The sequence below is a fragment of the Nycticebus coucang genome, chromosome 22, assembly GCF_027406575.1.
Source record: "Nycticebus coucang isolate mNycCou1 chromosome 22, mNycCou1.pri, whole genome shotgun sequence".
NCBI lineage: Eukaryota > Metazoa > Chordata > Mammalia > Primates > Lorisidae > Nycticebus > Nycticebus coucang.
The window spans coordinates 41,270,447-41,292,002 of NC_069801.1; the positions used below are offsets into that span (position 1 = coordinate 41,270,447).

At 38.2% G+C, this 21,556-nt stretch overlaps 2 protein-coding genes across 2 annotated transcripts in view; both read right to left on the reverse strand.

The window, feature by feature from the left end:
• The window catches only part of ZSWIM5 (zinc finger SWIM-type containing 5), a 214,886-nt gene that overhangs the window by 72,107 nt on the left and 121,223 nt on the right, over positions 1-21,556 (reverse strand). The window lies entirely within an intron of this gene.
• On the reverse strand, positions 3,630-4,920 carry LOC128575260 (eukaryotic translation initiation factor 1). The gene has a single exon (XM_053576773.1). The coding sequence runs from the start codon at positions 4,775-4,777 to the stop codon at positions 4,436-4,438; it is 342 nt and encodes a 113-aa protein (XP_053432748.1). The 5' UTR covers positions 4,778-4,920; the 3' UTR covers positions 3,630-4,435.

A 21,556-nucleotide genomic window follows, 5' to 3' on the forward strand; every position in this document is an offset into this window, starting at 1 on the left:
TTATCTTCGATTGCAAGAGGGACTTTACCTAACAATTGCAATCAGTGTAACCTGGCTTATTGTACCCTCAATGAATCCCCAACAATAAAAAAAAAAAAAAGAAAAAAAAAAAAGAGATTATCTTCAATAATGTGAGTGGGCCTCATCCAATCAATTGAAATGCCTTTTTTTTTCCGTTTTTGTTGAGACAGAGTCTCACTGTGTTGCCCAGGTTAGAGTGCATAGCTCATAAGTAACCTCAAACTCCTGTGATCCTAAGTGGTCCAAGTGATCCTACTGCCTCAGGCTCCTGAGTAGCTGGGACTACTTGCCCACAACAATACTCAGCTAATTTTTCTATTTTTAATAGAGACAGTGTGCTCTTGCTCAGCTTCTCAGAGGGCTAGAATTACATGTGTGAACCACTGTACCTGCCTGAAATGCCTTTCAAGTAAAATTGAGGTTTCTCTGAGAAAGAAGAGATTCTGCCTGAAGACTGCAGCATCAGATTCTGCCTAAGAGTTTCCAGCCAGCCCTACAGATTTTGACTTGTTTGTTCCTTTGCAACTGCATAGGCCAGTTCCTTGAAATAAATGCAATCTATTTATATATCTCCTACCAGTTCTGTTTCTCTGGAAAACTATGATGACTATTATTATTTCTACTTTCTGTATGAAGAAATAAAGCATACAGAAGTTAAATAACTTGCTCAATACCATATTTAACTAATTAAATTACAAACTATAAACCAACACAACTAGAAATATTAGTAGAAAATACATATAACTTTCAGGCTGGGCATGGGAGGCTGAGACAGGAGGATTGTTTAAGGCCAGGAGTTTAAGGTTACAGTAAGCTATGGTCATGTCACTGCACTCTAGAGTGTAATTTCCCCATCTCAAAAAAAAAAAAAAAAGAGAGAGAAAGGAAAGAAAAAGAAAAAAATTTCCAGTATATTATAATCCTAAAATTTCAGTTTTTTGAGCATTTCTAATGATTTGAACCTTCTAGATTAATCTAGAATTAGAACCAAAATGTCAAGTATCAATTTAGATCCCAGCTGTCTTTACAATAGGTCAATGTTCGAGCAACTGAGAAACTTTCTTCAAGACATTTTTGAGAAGCTAATTATACATGGCTCCCTCGAGGCTTTGGCTAAGGCTCATGATTCTCTTGGGAACATGTTCATTTTAGTTAGCTAAATGTTTGGGCTTCACAGTCATATTAACTTTGATATAGCTAATGCTTCAGGCATGGGCCCATCTGAAGCAGAAGGTTCTGAGTGGCTCTGTGTAAGTGTTCTTGCTGGAGGATACTTTTGTTGTTCCTATCTCTTAGAATGTAAATGGAAAAGCCATTTCAAATATCTGTATTCCTTGCCTTATTGCAACCTAATGACATTTTTCAAAAAGTTTAACTGCTCCTGAGACTAAAGCTACATAGAACAGGTTGAATGTAGTGTTTCTTTCCCACTGCTGCAAACCTACTGCCATAAACATGTCTATCAATAATCTACTGATTTAAGCAAACACATAGGAGCCTGGTTTTCAAAAATCTTTACTGAATCCAGCATGTGCTATAATTATAGAGTACCCACTGTCTGCTCTGACATTTTACTTTTTATTTAGATGTTTTCAAACAAAAAAGTATATAGAGAGCAGTATCACAAGTCACCATGCATCCATTACTCACCATCAACAATTATAACACAAAGATAAATTTATGTAATCTTTACCCTTTACCAACTTCTTCCCCACAGTCTCCATGGATTATATTGAAGCAAATCTAGAAATACCATTTCATCAGTAAGTACCATTTCATACCTCTATATGACTCTACAAGAACTTGAAGAACTTGAAGCAAATCCTAGAAACACCATTTCATCAGTAAATACTATTTCATACCTCTGTATGACTCTAAAAGAACTTAAAAATAATTCCTTAATATCAACGATCCAGTGTTCAGATTTTCATAATTAATACTTTCTAAAAACAAAACAGGCATTGTTCAAATTGGGATGCAAACAAGATCCAGACATTTACTTTGGTGGTTATATCTCTTAAACTACAAGTTCTCTTCCTTTTTAGCACCCCAATTTTTTTTTGAGGCAGAGTCTCACTTTGTCGCCCTTTTTTAGCAACCCCAATTTTTTTTTTTTTTGAGGCAGAGTCTCACTTTGTCGCCCTGTGTGCCATGGCGTCACGGCTCACAGCAACCTCAAACTCTTGGGTTTAAGTGATTCTCTTGCCTCAGCCTCCCAAGTAGCTGGGACTACAGGCGCCTGCCACAATGCCTTTTTCAGATGGCCTGGGCTGGGTTTGAACCTGTCTGCCTCAATGTATGTGGCTGGAGCCCTAACCACTGTGCTACGGGTGCCAAGCAGCATCCCAATTATTTATTGAAAAATATTTAATAGTGAGCTCTCAGAGACTTGATCAGATTCAGGGGTTTTTTTTGTTGTTGTTGAAATTGCTTCATACGTTGTGTTTTATACTTTCAGAAAACACATAATGCCTGATTATCTTTTTGTACTGAGCAATGGGTTCTAATATTGTTGGCCTGATTCATCTGTTATAAAGTTCCTTGTCAAGTAGTCATCTAAAGGCTTTAACAGTCACTGATGATCACTGCCTTGACCTACTATTTCATTGGTGGTAGCTTTATTTTTTATTTACAATTTTGATTCTTAATATCCTTATCTGTAAAATAAGGGGGGAAAATGCAAAGTGGCTAGTTCAGTGCCTGAGAACATGGTAAATTAACAAAAAAAGTACAGAAATGACCACTACAAAAACTGATTTGAACTTATGGAAAAAACAACTACTTTATAGACTAATTTTTTCCAAATATCATCTTTGTGATAATCCTTCATATGCATTTTTCTGAGATACAAAAAAGAAAACACATATCTTGTGAAATCATCTTACTTATCAAATATTCAAATGCCCAAGAATGATAGGCTTGGCTTGTATTTTTTAATATATAATTTTTATATACATTTATATGACATGCATATGCATACAATGTGTAACGATCAAATTAGAGTATTTAGAATATCTATCACCTTATTCCTTTGTGCTGGAAACGTTGCAAACCTAGCTATTTTGAAATTATAGAATATATTGCTGCCAACTATAGTTCCTGTATTGTACTATGACCTGGAAGTTATTCCTTCTATGTGTATGTTTGTGAAGATCTGGTCTATTGTTTTAAATTTCAGGATATTATGGCGGTATAAATAGTTTGTTTACTCCTTCACACCAACATTTATTGTTTTTTGCCTTATTAACAATGGCCATTCTTGGCTGGACACAGTGGTTCATGCTTATAATTCCAGCACTCTGGGAGGCTGAGGTGGATAGATTGTTTGAGCTCAGGTGTTGGAGACCAGCCTGAGCAAGAATAAAATTCCATCTCTAAAAATAGCTGGGCATTGTGTAGGGTGCCTGTAGTCCCAAGCTACTCAGCAGGCTGAGGCACCAGGATTGCTTGAGCACAAAAGTTTGAGGTTGCTGTTGAGCTATGATGCCACGGCACTCTACCAAGGTCAACAGTATGTTGGCTGTGGGTGTGTCATATATGGCTTTTATTGTTTTAAGGTATGTTTATCCTATGCCTAGCTTATTGAGGGTTTTTTTTTTTTTCAGGTGTTTCTGAAAACAAGTTTTATTTAAATAAGGGTTTAAATACATTACACATAACATTAAAATTGAAGGGAAAAAACCCAAAAACCAGTCTTGTTACTTCACATGGCATTGGGCAGCTGTTGCTACTAAGTTGCAAGCTCTACAGCTAGCTACATAGCTGATACATCAGTTTTGAGATTTGTTCCCTTGTCAAAAGTTTAACTGATAGAAGGTTGGGCTCACATTCTGATGTTGGACATCCCTTAGCTAAGATATGTCTGGTCAAAAAGACCTTGGTGGAAAGCCAGATGTCCTATCACCCGATTGGAGGGAAGGTGGCCTAAGTTCTGCCCACCTGGAGACACCAGGGCATCTTTCCTTTACTACCAAAGACTCCCTCTAGAGGTATAGCTGCATTGCTGCCTTACCCCATCCTCTCAGATTCACCGAGGGTTGTCCAGGTGGTGACATTCTCTTAGGGCTGGAAACTCTGCAGAGGGAGAGGCGAGGAGCTTCTGGCCAGGCATAGCCGTCTGTGATCTTAGGGCTGTGGGCTTGGCTGAAACACCATGTTATTGCTTTGTTTCAGGCTTGACACTGCCAGGTGCCTCCTGCTTGATCTCTGTTTAAATGAGGGACTTCAAGACTAGACAGCATGGCTCTTTTCAGTTTATTGCATGAAGGAGTTACACTAGTCCCAAGTTAAAAGCAGACCCCAAATGGTTACATTATACAAGCTGTGAGGTTTTTAAACTTGTGACAAGGGACAGAGGGGAAATTCTACTCATTGCAAGGAAATCCTCACTTAAGCTTCAGTGAGCCACAAGCACTTAAAACCCATGAACCTTCAGCTGATCGTCCTTAGCCAGTCCAATCTCTACAAGGAACTGGCATATGTTCTTGCGCTGGTCACCCTGTAGCTGAATTACTTCTCCATATTCTGGATGCTCAATTACAGTACCATTGCAGGCAAATTTCTTCTTAAACGCCTTCACTAATTTCTTTTTATCGTAATCATCAGCGATCCCTTGAACAGTAGTAAGGGTCTTCCTGCCGTTTCTCTGTTGAATTCTTATATGGATATAATCCTCAGTGCCAGCAGGAAGCAGGTCATCACCCTTACTTGCATCAGCAAAGGGGTCGAAAGAGTGGAGGTTCTGGATAGCGGACATACGATACGATTCCTTTTCCTCGGTGGAAACGGCCTGCGGAAGGCGGCGGCGGGAGAAGGCGGGCCGGGGGGAACGGAGCGTCGGGAAGCGAGGGGGCTCAAGGGGGAGGCTGCTGAGTCCTCTGCGGCGGCTCAGTGACTGGGCTTATTGAGGGTTTTATCAGGAAAATGGTACCAGATTTTGTTAAATGCTTTTTCTACAACTATTGAGACAATCATACAGTTTTTGTTTTTAATTCTGTTTATGTGATGAATCTCATTTACTGATTTGCATCCTTCCATCCCTTGGATTAAACTCACTTGATTATGGTGAATTATCATTTTGATGTGCTATTGGACTCTGTTTGCTAATATTTTGTTAAGGATTTTTGCATCTATGTTCATGAGAGCTGTTGGTCTCTAGTTTTCTAGAGTAGGGTAAGTTAGGATATATCCCCTCCTTTTCAACGTTATGGAACAGTTTCTATAGGATAGGTACCAGTTTTTCTCTGTGGGTCTGGTGGAATTCAGCTGGGAATCCACTGGATCCTGGTTTTTTTTGTTTGTTTGTCTGTTTGTTTGAGACAGAGTCTCACTATGTCACCCTCAGTAGAGTACTGTGGCGTCACAGCTCACATCAACCTCTAACTCTTGGGCTTAAGTGATTCTCTTGCCTCAGCCTCCCAAGTAGCTGGGACTACAGGCACCCACCACAACTCCCGGCTATTTTTTGTTGCAGTTGTCATTGCTGGTTAGCTGGCCCAGGCTGGGTTTGAACTCACCACCTTTGGTGTATGTAACCACTGTGCTATGGGTGCCGAGCTGGGCTGTTTTTTTTAATTGTGAGATTTTTTTATTATTGCTTTAGTCTTTCTACTTGTTATTGGTCTGTTCAGAATTTCTTTTCTTCCTGATTTAAGCTTGAGAGGTTGTGTGTTTCTAAAACTTTATCCATTTCCTCCAGATTTTCTAGGTTGTTTGTTTTTTTTTTTGTGTGTGTGTGTGTGTGTATAGAGGTTTTCAGAGTAGTCTTGGATGGCATTTTGTATTTCTATAGTATCTGTTGTAATGTTTCTTCCTTTTTTTTTTCTGAGACAGAGTCTCACTCTTTTGCCCTGGGTAGAGTGCTCTGGAGTCACAGCTCACAGCAACCTCAACCTCTTGGGCTTGAGCAATCCTCCTGTCTCACCTTCATTAGTAGCTGGGACTATATGTGCCCACTCAAGTAGTTTTTTATTTACTTACTTACTTATTTATTTATTTTTGAGACAGATTCTCACTTTGTCGCCCTTGGCAGAATGCCATGACATCATAGCTCACATCAACCTCAAATGCTTGGGCTCAAGCAATCCTCTTGTCTCAGTTTTTTCATTTTTAGTAGAGATGGGGTCTCATTCTTGTTCAGGCTGGTCTTAAACTCCTGAGCTCAAGCGATCCATCCACCTTGGCCTCCCAGAGTGCTAGGATTACAGGCATAAGCCATTGCACCTGGCCTAGGTTTTCTATTTTTAGTAGAGACAGGGTCTTGCACTTGCTCAGGCTGGTCTCCCAACCCCTGAGCTAGGTACTTCTAAGTTCTTTTACATACATCATTTAATCCTCACCACAAGATTATGTGCCCAGTACTATTATTATGCCTATTTTTTCTTGTTTAAAAAAAACTAAGGCAGACTTAGGGTTTGAACCTAGGAAGTCTGGCTTTGGAGTCTAAGCTCCTAACAAGCACATTTTATTTTCCATTATAACACTTCTAAAATATCAAGCTCATTTTCTTAGATTAGGAAAGTCAGATGCTTCTTTAAAAATTTTTTAAAATTAAGACATTTCTAAATCATGCTAACTCACTGAATTACTAAACTGAGAGCAAAGTGGAATCCTAACAGGGACAAATGGCAGAGAATAATCAAGATGCAATCTCCTGGGCAGATTTAATTTGATAACCGAAAGATCACAGGACTCATGTTTTCCCTTTCTCATTCTTATAGAACTATGACCTATTCAACTTATATTTCTGCTACCTAATAAAGTCTGGCACAAGATAAACATTTATAAAAGCTCTGAACTGAATTGCTTAAAATCCTACAATGGTCCCAATGATTATAGGATAAAGTTCGAATTTCTTAAGATGTGCTTTCTGTCTCTTCAGACTTGCTTTCTACCACTTGTCAACACACTAAACACATCAAACTTCTTGCAGATTCTTGACTATGCTATGTTCTCTCTATTTTCTTAGCCTCTATGTCTTTGCATGTGAAGTTTCCTATAATAGGTATATATGATCTTCTCACGTCCTCATTCTAATTCTTGACTCAAATGAGTCACTACTCTGGGAAGTCTTCCTTGATCTCTTTGGACAACTGGTTAAGTGCTTCTTCCTGAAATCTCATATTTCATCAGTCATATCTCTATTGTAGCATTTGATATCAATGTAATTAATAGTTTTCATGTTTGTCCTTTCCCTTTAGATTATTAATTTCTTGAAAGCAGGGGTTCTATCTTTTTCATCTCCATGTTTTCATCTTGGGCACACTTGTAAGGGCATTGTTAACAACTCACTGTTTATGGATGAATGAATGAATAAATGAACACTAGCCCAAGTCTTTAATTTACATAATGATATCTACCATTCCCAGAGGGTTAACTACATTTATGAAATTCCTGACTTTATAATTACAATTAAATCAGCTCATATTTAAACAAGTTTACTGGGACGGTGCACAAATAATTTGTATACATGTTAATTATATTGAAGTATCAAGATTATTTCCCATAACTCATATTTATACTGCAAATGGACAGATGTCTTGTTCTGCCAATTTTTATAACTTATTTTAAAAAATGTAACATATGAGCAATGTGTTGGGGGGCCTAGCGCAGCTCCACACGAACCCTTTTCCCTCCTCCCCTACCTCTTCCACTACCTTTCTTCCTAAGACAAAGACACAAAGGATCTGGCCACCCTCACCAACACCCACAGATGTTTGACGCCAAAGACCCTAACTTTCCAGGTAGGCTGTGGAATGTGCCCACCCCTACAGCTCCATATAAACAAGGTCTCTAATTGCCCCAGGGTGCAGATGCCACCTTTGTATTGCCCAGACAGGTCACCCTCCATTTTCAATAAACCTGGCCTGAACTTCTCTGATCCCCTCCATTCTCATTTCTGGGCACCACTGCTTATATCTTTCATAGTTTTATTATCTAACAAATACTGGATACTTACTACATGTTAGACAATATTTTTGTTCTAAGTGCCGTCCATATATCAACTAATAAAATTTTCACAACAACTCTACAAAGTAGGTTCAGTTGTTATCCTCCTTTTCCAGACAAGGAAAGTGAGGATCAGAGAGATAAAAGAAATTATCTAAGATCACACAATCTGTAAAACATAGAAGTGAGATTTAAACACTGGTAGTCTGGCTCCAAAGCCTGTACTCTTAACCATGACAATATATTTAGTATGACTCTGCTGTTTAAATTACTTTATAAAGGTAATTATCAAGTACACTTCTACAAAGACAGAGTTATGTACTAATAACAAGTTAGTAAACTCTGACTTGTCATTTGCCAGGTTTTCTGGGCAAATGGTTAAGGCAACTGAAATTAACAAGCGTCGTGATGTTGTTACAGAATGAAGATGTGCTCATGAACTCGTCTGTACAAGATTCAACAGCATAGTGAGTGAATCATCTGCTTAGAGTTCTAAAGGAAAACACTTCTCAGTACAGTCCTCAGTCATCATTCAAAGTCTTTTGTGTTTCTAAGTATAAGAGAGGCTCTAGTAAAGCCTGGGCAATTAGAACCACTTTGCTCATTGCTCTTTTGATTCACCATGCCTCTAGGCAGGTGTTAATGCATGAAAATGAATGTCATTTCAGCCAATGAAAGGGAAAAGAAGAGCCCTGGCTGTGGTTTACAAAAAGAATAATTTTTCTCATAGTCAGTTAAAATATATATGTAACATATATGCATATATAATAAAATATATGTAAATATATAAACTAACTCCTTTGAGCAAGAATGCTCCCTCTTGAATAAATTTGATTTTGATGAAACTGCATAATGTAAATTAAATCTTCCCACTTAATTCCTGTCTCTTGGAAGGCCATAGCAGTGCAATAGCAGGAAATAAAGCAGCCACTTTTTCTCTCCTTTCTATCATCTAGTAAAACAGAAGTCCAGAGAAAGCTTAACAGTAAGGGTAACATCCATAAAGTAACTAATTTCCTTTCCAGAAAGCCTTACTCAAAAAATGGGTAATTACTGCCTAAAACAAGAGCACTGGTATGGCTCTGTGGACTAATACCATGATACAAAGAGATCAGGAAGGATAATGCTTGACCTGTAATTCCAGTACCCCTAAAATTCCTCTTGCCTCAGTTTCTTAATTATGAAGACATTATACTTATCTACCTGTCAGACTCATGTGAAAGTAATTTGCAAAGAACACATTTCCCAAAGGTATCATTCATTCAGTAGCAATCCCAACTTGGCCAGGGCCGTGCCTGCAAGAAGCAGATGGTGTTCACACTGGGTAAAGGTGTAAGAGATTGCAAAGTGAGTAGTAATGTTGTTATTCAGGATTGTAAATGATGCTTCCCCATTACCCTGAGAGCTACTTTGTTTGTATTAAAGAGGTGACCCTAAGCTTCTCAGAGCAGCTGAGTAAGCTGGAGGGTCCTTCTTGTGATCAGCCATCTGTTCCACTCCCAGACTTCTTTGGCAAATCAAGAGGTTTTTCTTATATTAACCACTGAAGAACAGCCATTGCCCTTCTCAGTAGCAGCTTTGACAGGCAGTAGTCTCTGTTCTCCATCTGTGCCAGCAACCACGGTTAAAGAACAATAATGTTTCCTAAGCCCAGGCATTCACTTATAGTGATAAACCTATATTACCTGGTAAGCCAGTATTCCTGTACTTAAATCCCCATAAAGAAATTAGGTATGTATTTTAAAAGATTGAGGGTTTGAATTGGCGCCTGTGGCTCAAGCGCCTAAGGTGCCAGCCACATATACCTGAGCTGGCAGGTTCAAATCCAGCCTGGGCCCGCCAAACAACAATGATGGCTACAAACCCCCCAAATAGCTAGGCATTGTGCGGGTGCCTATAGTCCCAGCTACTTGGGAGGCGGAGGCAGGAGAATAGCTTGAGCCTAGGAGTTGGAGGTTGCTGTGAGCTGTGATGCCACGGCCCTCTACCCAGGACAACAGCTTGAGGCTCTGTCTCAAAAAAAAAAAAAAAAGATTGAGGGTTAAAAAAAATTTCGAAACATTTTATGTACAAAGAAGATAAAACAGGAAGAATTTGTCTGGAAAATTCACATAAAAATCCCACAGCATAAAACATAATTACTTTAAAAACAATAATTTCATTTTTCCCCTTACAACTCTATGGCACATAAGACTTACAGAACAAGTTATCTTATACACTGGTGGATAACCAATCTATTCTGAACTACAGATTGGATGCCTCCTTTTCAGTTCACAGATTTAACACAGATTGGAAAAAAAATACCACCTTCATCAATCAGCTCTCTGCAGAAATAGTATACATATATACAAGGTATATATGCTGCCAAAATGGATATGAGAGACAAATGCCTACCACCTGGGTTACTGAATATTCTAACAGAAAAAAGGGCAACATAGGGTAAACTGGTTTCAGAAATTACTCTGCTCCGTTCAGTAGCTTACATCAATGGGGGGGGGCAGGGAGACTAAACAATAAACTGCTTTTCAGATGAAACAGATACATAAAGCGTTATCAACAACAATATTGAATGGTTAAATGTTTTTTTTTGAGAGTTTTCAGAATAGCATTCAAATTTAAGGAATTAAAAAATTTGGCTCAGCACCCATAGCTCAGCATCTAGGGTGCCAGCCACATGCACTGGAGCTGGCGGGTTCGAATCCAGCCAGGGCCTGCCAAACAACAATGACACCTGCAACCAAAAAAATAGCTGGGTGTTGTGGCGGGCACCTGTGGTCCCAGCTACTTGGGAGGCTGAGGAAAGAGAATTGCTTGAGCCCAAGAGTTTGAGGTTGCTGTGAGCTATGACGCCACAGCACTCTACTGAGGGTGACATAGTGAGTCTCTGTCTCAAGAAAAAAAAAAATTAAAAAATTACCCAGATTCCCTTTTCTAGGAGGAAAAAGATTTCTTGCCTATTTCTCTGGTGTACACTGAATGAGTCATCAGAGTATACCAAAATTATATTTAAATGTGTTCACAAATTATATATATTTTATATATAATGTGCTTAGAATAGTGTCTGGGATACCATAAATGCTCAAAAAAACGTTATTATGTTAGTGTTCCAAATATCACTATAGTTAGCTCCTTTATTCCAGTATCTAAAAATCTCAGTTCAAGCAGAGTTTAATGTCAAATAATCTAAAGAAAAACATCTATGCTGGTTACTTCATACTGGTCAAGGGAACAATACAACAAGAAGACATTTCAATTCTAAATATTTATGCATCCAACTTAAATGCTCCAAGATTTATGAAACAGAACTTAATTGGTCTGAGCAATATGATATCCTATAACTCCATAATAGCTGGAGACTTTAACATCCCCCTGACAGAACTGGACAGATCTTCTAACCAGAAACTAGACAAAGATAAGAGACTTAAATGTGATCCCAGAACAAATGGGCTTAGTAGACACATACAGAACACATTATCCCAAAACTAGGGAATATATGTTCTTCTCATCAGCCCATGGAACATACTGCAAAATAGATCATATTCTAGGACACAAATCAAACCTCAACAAAATTAAAAGAATTAAAATTATATACCCTGTATCTTCTCAGACCATAAGACAATAAAAGTGGAACTCAACTCCAACAAAAATGTTCATCTCCACACAAAGGCATGGAAATTAAAAAACCTTATGCTGAATGACAGTGGGGTCAAGGAAGAGATAAAGGAGGAAATTATTAAATTCCTAGAACATAACAATAATGAAGTTACAAGCTCCCAAAACCTGTGGGGTACTGCAAAAGCAGTCCTAATAGGGAAATCTCATTAGATGCCTCCATCTGAAAAACAGAAAGAAAGCACATCAACAACCTAATAAATCATCTTAAGGAAATGAAAAAGTTAGAGCAATCAATCCCAAACCTAGCAGAAGAAATAACCAAAATTAAATCTGAAATAAATGACATTGAAAACAAAAGAATCATTCTAAAGAGTAATGAAACAGGAAGTTGGTTCTTTGAAAAGATAATTAAAATTAATAAACCTTTGGCCAGATTAAGTAGAAAATAAAATTTCTAATAACCTCAATCAGAAACAAAAAAGGGGAATAACAACAGATACCACTGAGATACAACAGATTATCTCTGAATACTGTAAGAAACTATGCCCAGAAATTTGACAATGTGGAGGAAATGGACCACTACCTGGACAATCACACCACCTCCCTACACTTAACTTGGAAGAAATAGATCTCTTGAGGGCAGCACCTGTGGCTCAAGGAGTAGGGCGCCGGTCCCGTATGCCAGAGGTGGCGAGTTCAAACCCAGCCCTGGCCAAAAAAAAAGAAATAGATCCTTGAATAAACCAATATCAAGCACTGAGATCAAAGAAACTATAAAAAACATCTTCCAGCAAAAAACAAAAAGCCCTGGATGGGGTGGCTTCACACCAGAATTCTATCAAACTTTCAAGGATGAGCTTGTACCTATACTGTAGAATCTATTCCAAAACATTGAGAAGGAAGGAACCTTCCCCAACATGTTCTCTGAAGCAAATACCACCCTGATACCAAAACCAAGAAAGGTTTGATAAAATTCTGGTGTGAAGCCATCCAGATCAGGACACATTTTACAGATTATTTTATTGTTTCTTTGATCTCAGTGCTTGAAATTGGGCTGCTCAGGAGATCTATTTTTTCCTGGCTAAGTCAAGGCAGAGGGTGTGATTCCAAATGTTGATCTATTTCCTCTGCATTGTCTAATTTCTGGTCATAGAGTTACTTATAGTATTCAAGGATAATCTCTTGTATCTCTGTGGCATCAGTTGTTATTTCCCCTTTATCATTTCTGATTGAGGTTACCAGAGATTTTACTTTTCTATTTCTAGTTAGTCTGGCCAAAGGTTTATCTATTTTATTTATTTTTTCAAAAAACCAACTCCTTGTTTCATTACTTTTCTGAATGATTCTTTTGTTTTCAATTTCATTAATCTCTGATTTAATTTTGTATATTTCTTTTCTTCTGCTGGGTTTAGGCTTAGATTGCTCTTCTTTTTCCAATTCCATAAGCTGGCTTGTGAGTTTGTTAATGTGCTCTCCTTCTGTTTTTTGGATGCAGGCATCTAAAATAATAAATTTTCCTCTCAGGACTGCTTTTGTTGTATCCCATAGGTTTTGGTAGCTTGTGTCTTTATTGTTGTTATGCTCAAGGAAGTTAATGATTTCCTCTTTTATTTCTTCCTGCACCAAACTGTCATTCAGCATAAAGGTGTTTAATTTCCATGCCTTTGGGTGGGGTTGAAGGTTTTTGTTGGAGTTCAGTTCCACCTTTAATGCTTTGTGGTCTGAGAAGATACAAGGTAAAATTTCAATTCTTTTGATTCTGTTGAGGTTTGTTTTGTGTCCCAAGATATGATCATTTTTGGAGAACATTCCATGGGCTGATGAGAAGAATGTATGTCTTTAGCTTTGGGATAGAGTATTCTATATATGTCTATCAAGCATAGTTGTTTTAGGGTCTCATTTAAGTCCCTTATATCTTTATGTTTAGAGGATCTGTTCAGCTCTGTAAGAGGAGTGTTAAAGTCCCCTGTTATTATGGCATTATAGGATATAATATTGCTTAGACTAAGTAAGGTCTATTTCAAGAATCTGGGAGTATTTAAGTTGGGTGCATAAATATTTAGAATTGAAATGTCTTATTGTTGTATTTTTGCCTTGATCAATAAGAAGTGTCCATCTTTGTTTTGACTTTAGTTGCTTTAAATCCACTTGTATCTGAAAGTAAGATCACAACCCCTCTTTCTTCTAAATTCTGTTTGCCTAAAAAATTGTCTCCCAATCCTTTTTTAATTTATCTATTTTTATTGTTAAATGATAGCTGTGTACATTAGTGCAATCAAGGGGTATACTGTGCGGGTTTCCATATACAATCTGAAATATTCTCATAAAACTGTTTAACGTGGCCTTCATGGCATTTTCTTAGTTATTGTAAGTAGGCATTTGTATTCTGCATTTTAAGTTTTGCCTGTACCCATCTAAGATGCACTGTAGATGTGGCCCTACCCATTGCATTCCCTCCACCAAAACCTCCCCAATCCCTTCCCCTTCCTTGGCCCTTTCCCAATACTCTTGTGCTATAGTTGGGTTATAGCCTTCATGTGAAAGCTATAATTTAGCTTCATAGTAGAGCTGAGTACATTGGATACTTTTTCTTCCATTCCTGAGATACTTTGCTAAGAAGAATAAGTTCCAGCTCCATCCATGTAAACATGAAAGAGGTAAAGTCTCCATCTTTCTTTAAGGCTGCATAATATTCCATGGTATACATGTACCACAATTTGCTAGTCCATTCGTGGGTCAATGGGCACTTGGGCTTCTTCCATGACTTAGCAATTATGAATTGGGCTGCAATAAACATTCTGGTACAAATATCTTTGTTATATTGTGACTTTTGGTCTTCTGGGTAAAAACCTAGTAAAGGAATTATAGGATCGAATGGCAGGTCTATTTTTAGGTCTCTAAGTATTCTCTAAACATACTTACAGAAGGAACGTATTAGGGTGCATTCCCACCAGCAGTGAAGAAGTGTGTCCTTTTCTCCACATCCACGCCAACATCTCTGGTTTTGGGATTTTGTTATGTGGGCTACTCTTACTGGTGTTAGGTGATATCTCAAAGTAGTTTTGATTTGCATTTCTCTGATGATTAAGGATGATGAGCTTTTTTTCATGTGTTTGTAGACTGTACGTCTGTCTTCTTTAGAGAAGTTTCTCTTCAAGTCCCTTACCCACCCTCAGATGGGGTCATGTGTTCTTTTCTTGCGAATATGTTTGAGTTCTTTGTGGATTCTGGTTATTAGACCTTTACTGGAGGTATAACCTGCAAATATTTTCTCCCATTCTGAGGGCAGTCTGCTTGCTTTACTTACTATGTTCTTCGCTCTGCAGAAGCCTTTTAGTTTGATCAGGTCCCAGTAGTGTATTTTTGATACTGCTTCAATTGCCTGGGGAGTCCTCCTCATAAAATATTCACCCAGGCCGATTCCTTCAAGAGTTTTCCCTGCACTCTCCTCTAGTATTTTTATACTTTCATGTCTTAAGTTTAAATCTTTGATCCAGTGAGAGTCTATCTTAGTTAATGGTGAAAGGTGTGGGTCCAGTTTCAGTCTTCTACAGGTTGCCAGCCAGTTCGCCCAGCACCATTTGTTAAATAGGGAATCTTTTCCCCACTGAATGTTTTTAACTGGCTTGTCAAAGTTCAAATAACGGTAAGGAGCTGGATTCATCTCTTTGTTCTCTATTCTATTCCAGACATCTAATTCTCTGCTTTTGTGCCAGTACCATGCTGTTTTGATCACTATCAATTTATAGAACAGTCTCAGGTCTGGTAGCGTGATTCCCCCTGCTTTGTTTTTATTGCTGAGTAATGTTTTGGCTATTCAAGGTTTTTTCTGATTCCATATAAAACAAAGTATTATTTTTTCAAGATCTTTAAAATATGACAATGGAGCTTTAATGGGAATTGCATTAAAATTATATATTGCTTTGGGTAGTACGGACATTTTAACAATGTTGATTCTTCCCAGCCATGGGCATGGTATGTTTTTCCATCTGTTAACATCTTCAGCTATTTCTTTTCTTAAAGTTTCATAGTTCTCTTTGTAGAGATCTTTCACATCCTTTGTTAGGTATACTCCCAGGTATTTCATCTTTTTTGGCACTACTATGAAAGGAATAGAGTACTTGACTGTTTTTTCAGCTTGGTTATTGTTGGTATATATAAAGGCTACAGATTTATGGGAGTTGATTTTGTAGCCTGAGACATTGCTGTATTCCTTGATCACTTCTAAAAGTTTTGCAGTAGAATCCCTAGTGTTTTCCATATATACGTCATATCATCTGTGAAGAGTGAAAGTTTGATCTCTTGTGACCCTATCTGGATACCCTTGATCGCCTTTTCTTCCCTAATTGCAATGGCTAAAACTTCCATAACAATGTTAAAGAGCAATGGAGACAATGGGCAACCTTGCCTGGTTCCTGATCTAAGTGGAAATGATTTCAATTTAACTCCATTCAATAGGACATTGGCTGTGGGTTTGCTGTAGAATTCTGACGTAAAGCCATCTGGATTCTACCAAACCTTTAAAGATGAATTAGTACCTATATTATTCAACCTGTTCCAAAAGGTAGAAAAAGAAGGAAGACTAGCCAACACATTCTATGAAGCAAACATCGTCCTGATCCCCAAACCAGGAAAAGGCCCAACAAGAAAAGAAAATTATAGACCAATATCACTAATGAATATAGATGCAAAAATATTCAACCAGATCCTAAGAAACAGAATCCAACAACACATCAAACAAATTACACATCATGACCAAGTCGGTTTTATCTCAGGGTCTCAAGGCTGCTTCAATATACGTAAATCTATAAATGTAATCCAGCACATAAACAAATTAAAAAACAAAGACCATATGATTCTCTCAATCAATGCAGAAAAAGCTTTTGATAATATCCAGCTTCCCTTCATGATCAGAACACTTAAGAAAATTGGTATAGAAGGTACTTTTCTTAAACTGATAGAGGCCATCTACAGCAAACCCACAGCCAATATCATATTGAATGAAGTTGAATTGGAATCATTTCCACTCAGATCAGGAACCAGACAAGGCTGCCCATGGTCTCCATTGCTTTTTAACATTGTAATGGAAGTTTTAGCCACTGCAATTAGGGAAGAAAAGGCGATCAAGGGTATCTATATAGGGTCAGAAGAGATAAAACTTTTGCTCTTCGCAGATGATATGATAATATATCTGGAAAACACTAGGGATTCTACTACAAAACTCTTAGAAGTGATCAAGGAATACAGCAGCGTCTCAGGTTACAAAGTCAACATTCATAAATTGGTAGCCTTTATATATACCAACAATAGTCAAGTTGAAAAAACAGTAAAGGACTCCATCCCATTCACAGTAGTGCCAAAGAAGATGAAATATTTGGGAATTTATCTACCAAAGGACGTGAAGGATCTCCAGAAAGAGAAATATGAAACTCTAAGAAAAGAAATAGCTGAAAATATTAACAAATGGAAAAACATACCATGCTCATGGCTGGGAAGAATCAACATTGTTAAAATGTCCATACTACCCAAAGCAATATATAATTTCAATGCAATCCCTATTAAAGCTCCACTGTCATACTTCAAAGATCTTGAAAAAACAATAGTTCGTTTTATATGGAATCAGAAAAAACCTCGAATAGCCAAGACATTACTCAGAAATAAAAACAAAGCAGGAGGAATCACGCTACCAGACCTCAGACTATACTACAAATCAACAGTGATCAAAACAGCATGGTATTGGCACAAAAACAGAGAAGCAGATGTCTGGAACAGAATAGAGAACCAAGAGATGAATCCAGCTACTTACCATTCTTTAATCTTTGACAAGCCAATTAAAAACATTCAGTGGGGAAAAGATTCCCTATTAACAAATGGTGCTGGGTGAACTGGCTGGCAACCTGTAGAAGACTGAAACTGGGCCCACACCTTTCACCATTAACTAAGATAGACTCTCACTGGATCAAAGATTTAAACTTAAGACATGAAACTATAAAAATACTAGAGGAGAGTGAGGGGAAAACCCTTGAAGAAATCGATCTGGGCAAGTATTTTATGAGGAGGACCCCCTGGGCAATTGAAGCAGCTTCCAAAATACACTACTGGGACCTGAGCAAGCTACAAAGCTTCTGCACAGCCAAGAACACAGTAAGTAAAGGAAGCAAACAGCCCTCAGAATGGGAGAAAATATTTGCAGGTTATGTCTCCGACAAAGGTTTAATAACCAGAATCCACAGAGAACTCAAATGCATTAGCAAGAATAGAACAAGGGATCCCACCGCAGGCTAGACAAAGGATTTGAAAAGAAACTTCTCTGAAGAAGACAGGTGTGCGGCCTTCAGACATATGAAAAAATGCTCATCATATTTAATTATCAGAGAAATGCAAATCAAAACTACTTTGAGATACCATCTAACTCCAGTGTGACTAGCCTATATCACAAAATCCCAAGACCAGAGATGTTGGCGTGAATGTGGAGAAAAGGGAACACTTTTGAACTGCTGGTGGGAATGCAAATAAATACATTCCTTTTGGAAAGAGATATGGAGAACACTTAAGAGATCTAAAAATGGATCTGCCATTGAATCCTGTAATCCCTCTACTGGGCATATACCCAGAAGACTAAAAATCACATCATAACAAAGATATTTGTACCAGAATGTTTATTGCAACCCAATTCATAATGGCTAAGTCATGGAAGAAGCCCAAGTGCCCATCGATCCACAAATGGATTAATAAATTGTGGTATATGTACACCATGGATTATTATGCAGCCTTAAAGAAAGATGGAGACTTTACCTCTTTCATGTTTACATGGATGGAGCTGGAATATATTCTTCTTAGTAAAGTATCTCAAGAATGAAAGAAAAAGTACCCAATGTACTCAGCCCTACTATGAAATTAATTTAGGGTTTTCACATGAAAGCTATAACCCAGTTACAACCTAAGAATAGGGGGAATGGGGAAAGGGAGGGGAGGGAGCGGGAGGTGGGTAGAGGGAAGATGCAGTGGTGCATCTTACAAGGGTATATGTGAAACTTGGTAAACGGTCTGTGAAGGTAGTTAATGATGCCCCATGATCATATCAACGTACACAGCTATGATTTAATAAAAAAAAAATAGCCATCTGGTCATGGGCTTTTCTTTTTAGGGAGATTTTGTATAGTTGATGCTATTTCAGAACTTGATATAGGCCTGTTCAACATTTCCACTTCGTTCTGGCTAAGTCTTGGTAGGTGGCATACTTCCAGGTATTGTTCGATTTCTTTCAGATTTTCATATTTCTGAGAGTGTTTCTTGTAGTATTCGTTAAGGATTTTTTGAATTTCTGAGGGGTCTGTTGTTATTTCATCTTTACCATTTCTGATTGATGAAGTTAGAGATTTTACTCTTTTTTTCCTGGTTAGGTTGGCCAAAGGTTCATCTATTCTATTGATCTTTTCAAAAAACCAATTTTTGGATTTATTGATCTGTTGTATAATTCTTTTCTTTTCAATTTCATTTAATTCTGCTCTGATTTTGGTTATTTCTTTTCATCTGCTTGGTTTGGGGTTGGAGTGTTCTTCCTTCTCCAGTTGCTTGAGCTGTCCCATTAAGTTATTAACTTCCTCTCTTTCCGTTTTCTTGAGGAAGGCTTGCAGTGCTATAAATTTCCCTCTTAGGAGTGCCTTTGCAGTATCCCAGAGGTTCTGGTAATTTGTGTCTTGATTGTTGTTTTGTTCCAAAAATTTGGTGATTTCCTTCTTAATCTTGTCTATAACCCATCTATCCTTCAGCATATGGTTGTTTAGCTTCTATGTTTTTCTATGGGTATGCAGGTTCCTGTAGTTATAGAGTTCAACTTTTATTCCATGATGGTCTGAGAAGATGCAAGGAATAATTTCTTTTTTTTTAAATTTGCTGAGGTTAGATTTGTGGCCTAGGATGTGGTTGATTTTGGAGTATGTTCCGTGGGCTGATGAGAAGAATGTGTATTCAGTTTTGTTGGGATGAAATGTTCTGTAGATGTCTGTTAAGTCCACGTGTTGAATGGTTGAGTTTAAATCTAAGATTTCTTTGCTTAGCTTCTTTTTGGAGGATCTATCCAGCACTGCTAAAGGGGTGTTAAAATCTCCAACTACTATGGAAGTGGAGGAAATAGAGTTGCTCATATCTGTTAGAGTTTCTCTTATTAATTGAGATGCGTTGTGGTTGGGTGCATAAATATTAATAATAGAGATATCATCATATTGAGTATTACCTTTAACGAATATGAAGTGTCCATCCTTATCCTTAATTATTTTGGTTGATTTAAAGCCTATTGCGTCTGCGAACAGGATTGCAACACCTGCTTTTTTCTGCTTTCCATTTGCCTGGAATATAGATGACCATGCCTTCACCTTCAGTCGATATTTGTCTTTTATTGTAAGATGTGATTCTTGTATGCAGCAGTTATCTGGCTTGAGTTTTTTTTATCCAGTCAGCCAACCTGTGCCTCTTTAGAGGACAGTTTAAACCATTCACATTAATTGAGAATATTGATAAGACTTTAGAGAGTCTGGTGGACATTTTTAATCCTTTTCCGACTGTGGAAGTTGGAATTTGATCAAAATTTTATGGGTGGGTTTACTTTTGTAGTGGAGGATTACACTGGTCTTTATGGAGGATAGGTCTGAGAATATCCTGGAGAGCTGGTTTAGTTATGGCAAATTTCATCAACATGTGCATGTCATTGAAGTATTTAATTTCTCTGTCATAAATGAAACTCAGTTTAGCTGGGTACAGGATCCTGGGTTGAAAGTTATTTTGTTTTAGGAGATTAAAACTCGATGATCATCCTCTTCTAGCTTGAAAGGTTTCAGCAGAGAGATCTGCAGTTATTCTAATATTCTTCCCCTGGTAGGTGATGGTTTTCTTTCGTCTGGCAGCTTTCAGAATTTTCTCCTTCATATTAACTTTAGTGAAATTGATTATGATGTGTCTGGGGGATGTCTTATTCGTGTTGAGTTGTGCTGGAGTTCTGAAACTGTCTGCTATCTGAATTTCAGAATCTCTTGGTATGTTTGGAAAGTTCTCCTTCATAATCTCATGGAGAAGAGACTCTGTGCCTTGTGAAGCCACTTCGTTGCTTTTGGGGATCCCTATAAGACGAATATTAGTTTTCTTCGAATTATCCCAGAGCTCTCTGAGAGAGTGATCTGTTTTTGTCTGCCATTTCTCATCCTCTTTGAGAGTTTGGAAGCGTTCAAAAACTTTGTCTTAAATGCCAGAAATCCTTTCTTCTGCTTGCTCCATCCTGTTACTGAGGGATTCTACTGTGTTTCTCAGATCTTTGAGGGCTGCAACTTCTTGTCTCAATGTGTCAAAATCTTTGGTCATTTGGTCTTTGAATTTGTTGAATTCTCGAGATATCTTTTGGGTTACTGGTTGGAGTTCTAATTCAATCTTATTTGCTATCCAGATTGTGAATTCGATTTCTGACATTTCAGCTATTTGTTTGTGCATGGGATCTTGTGCTGTGTCTGCCCAATTGATCCTTGGGGGAGTTGATCTACTCTGATTATTCATATTGCCAGAGTTTTTCTGTTGATTACACCTCATCATTATTTTTCACTGTTGCCTCTGGCCAACCTCTGAGTTGGGGATGTATCTCTCTAAGATTAGACCCCAGTGGGATCACTCTATTGTTGCTGGATCTTGGTAGGGAGTGACCCTGTGTAGTTCCTCTGGGGCTGCTCCAGCTAGGGAGTTCTGGTTGTGGAAGCAGCTCTGGCGTGTGACACACCTGGATCCAGCAACAGGGCGGGAGGCGGTGCACACGGTTCTGGGAGTGCCTGGCACCCAGTGAGTTTGGCACAGAGAGCCCAACACTCCAGCAGTCTCTGGACAGGAGAAGGGCTCTGCACAGAGGCAGTGAGGGCTCCAGAGGGCACGCGGCTACCAGTATCCCTGGGCAGACAAGTGGGCCAGTGTGGAGGCTGGGAGGACATAGGAGGGA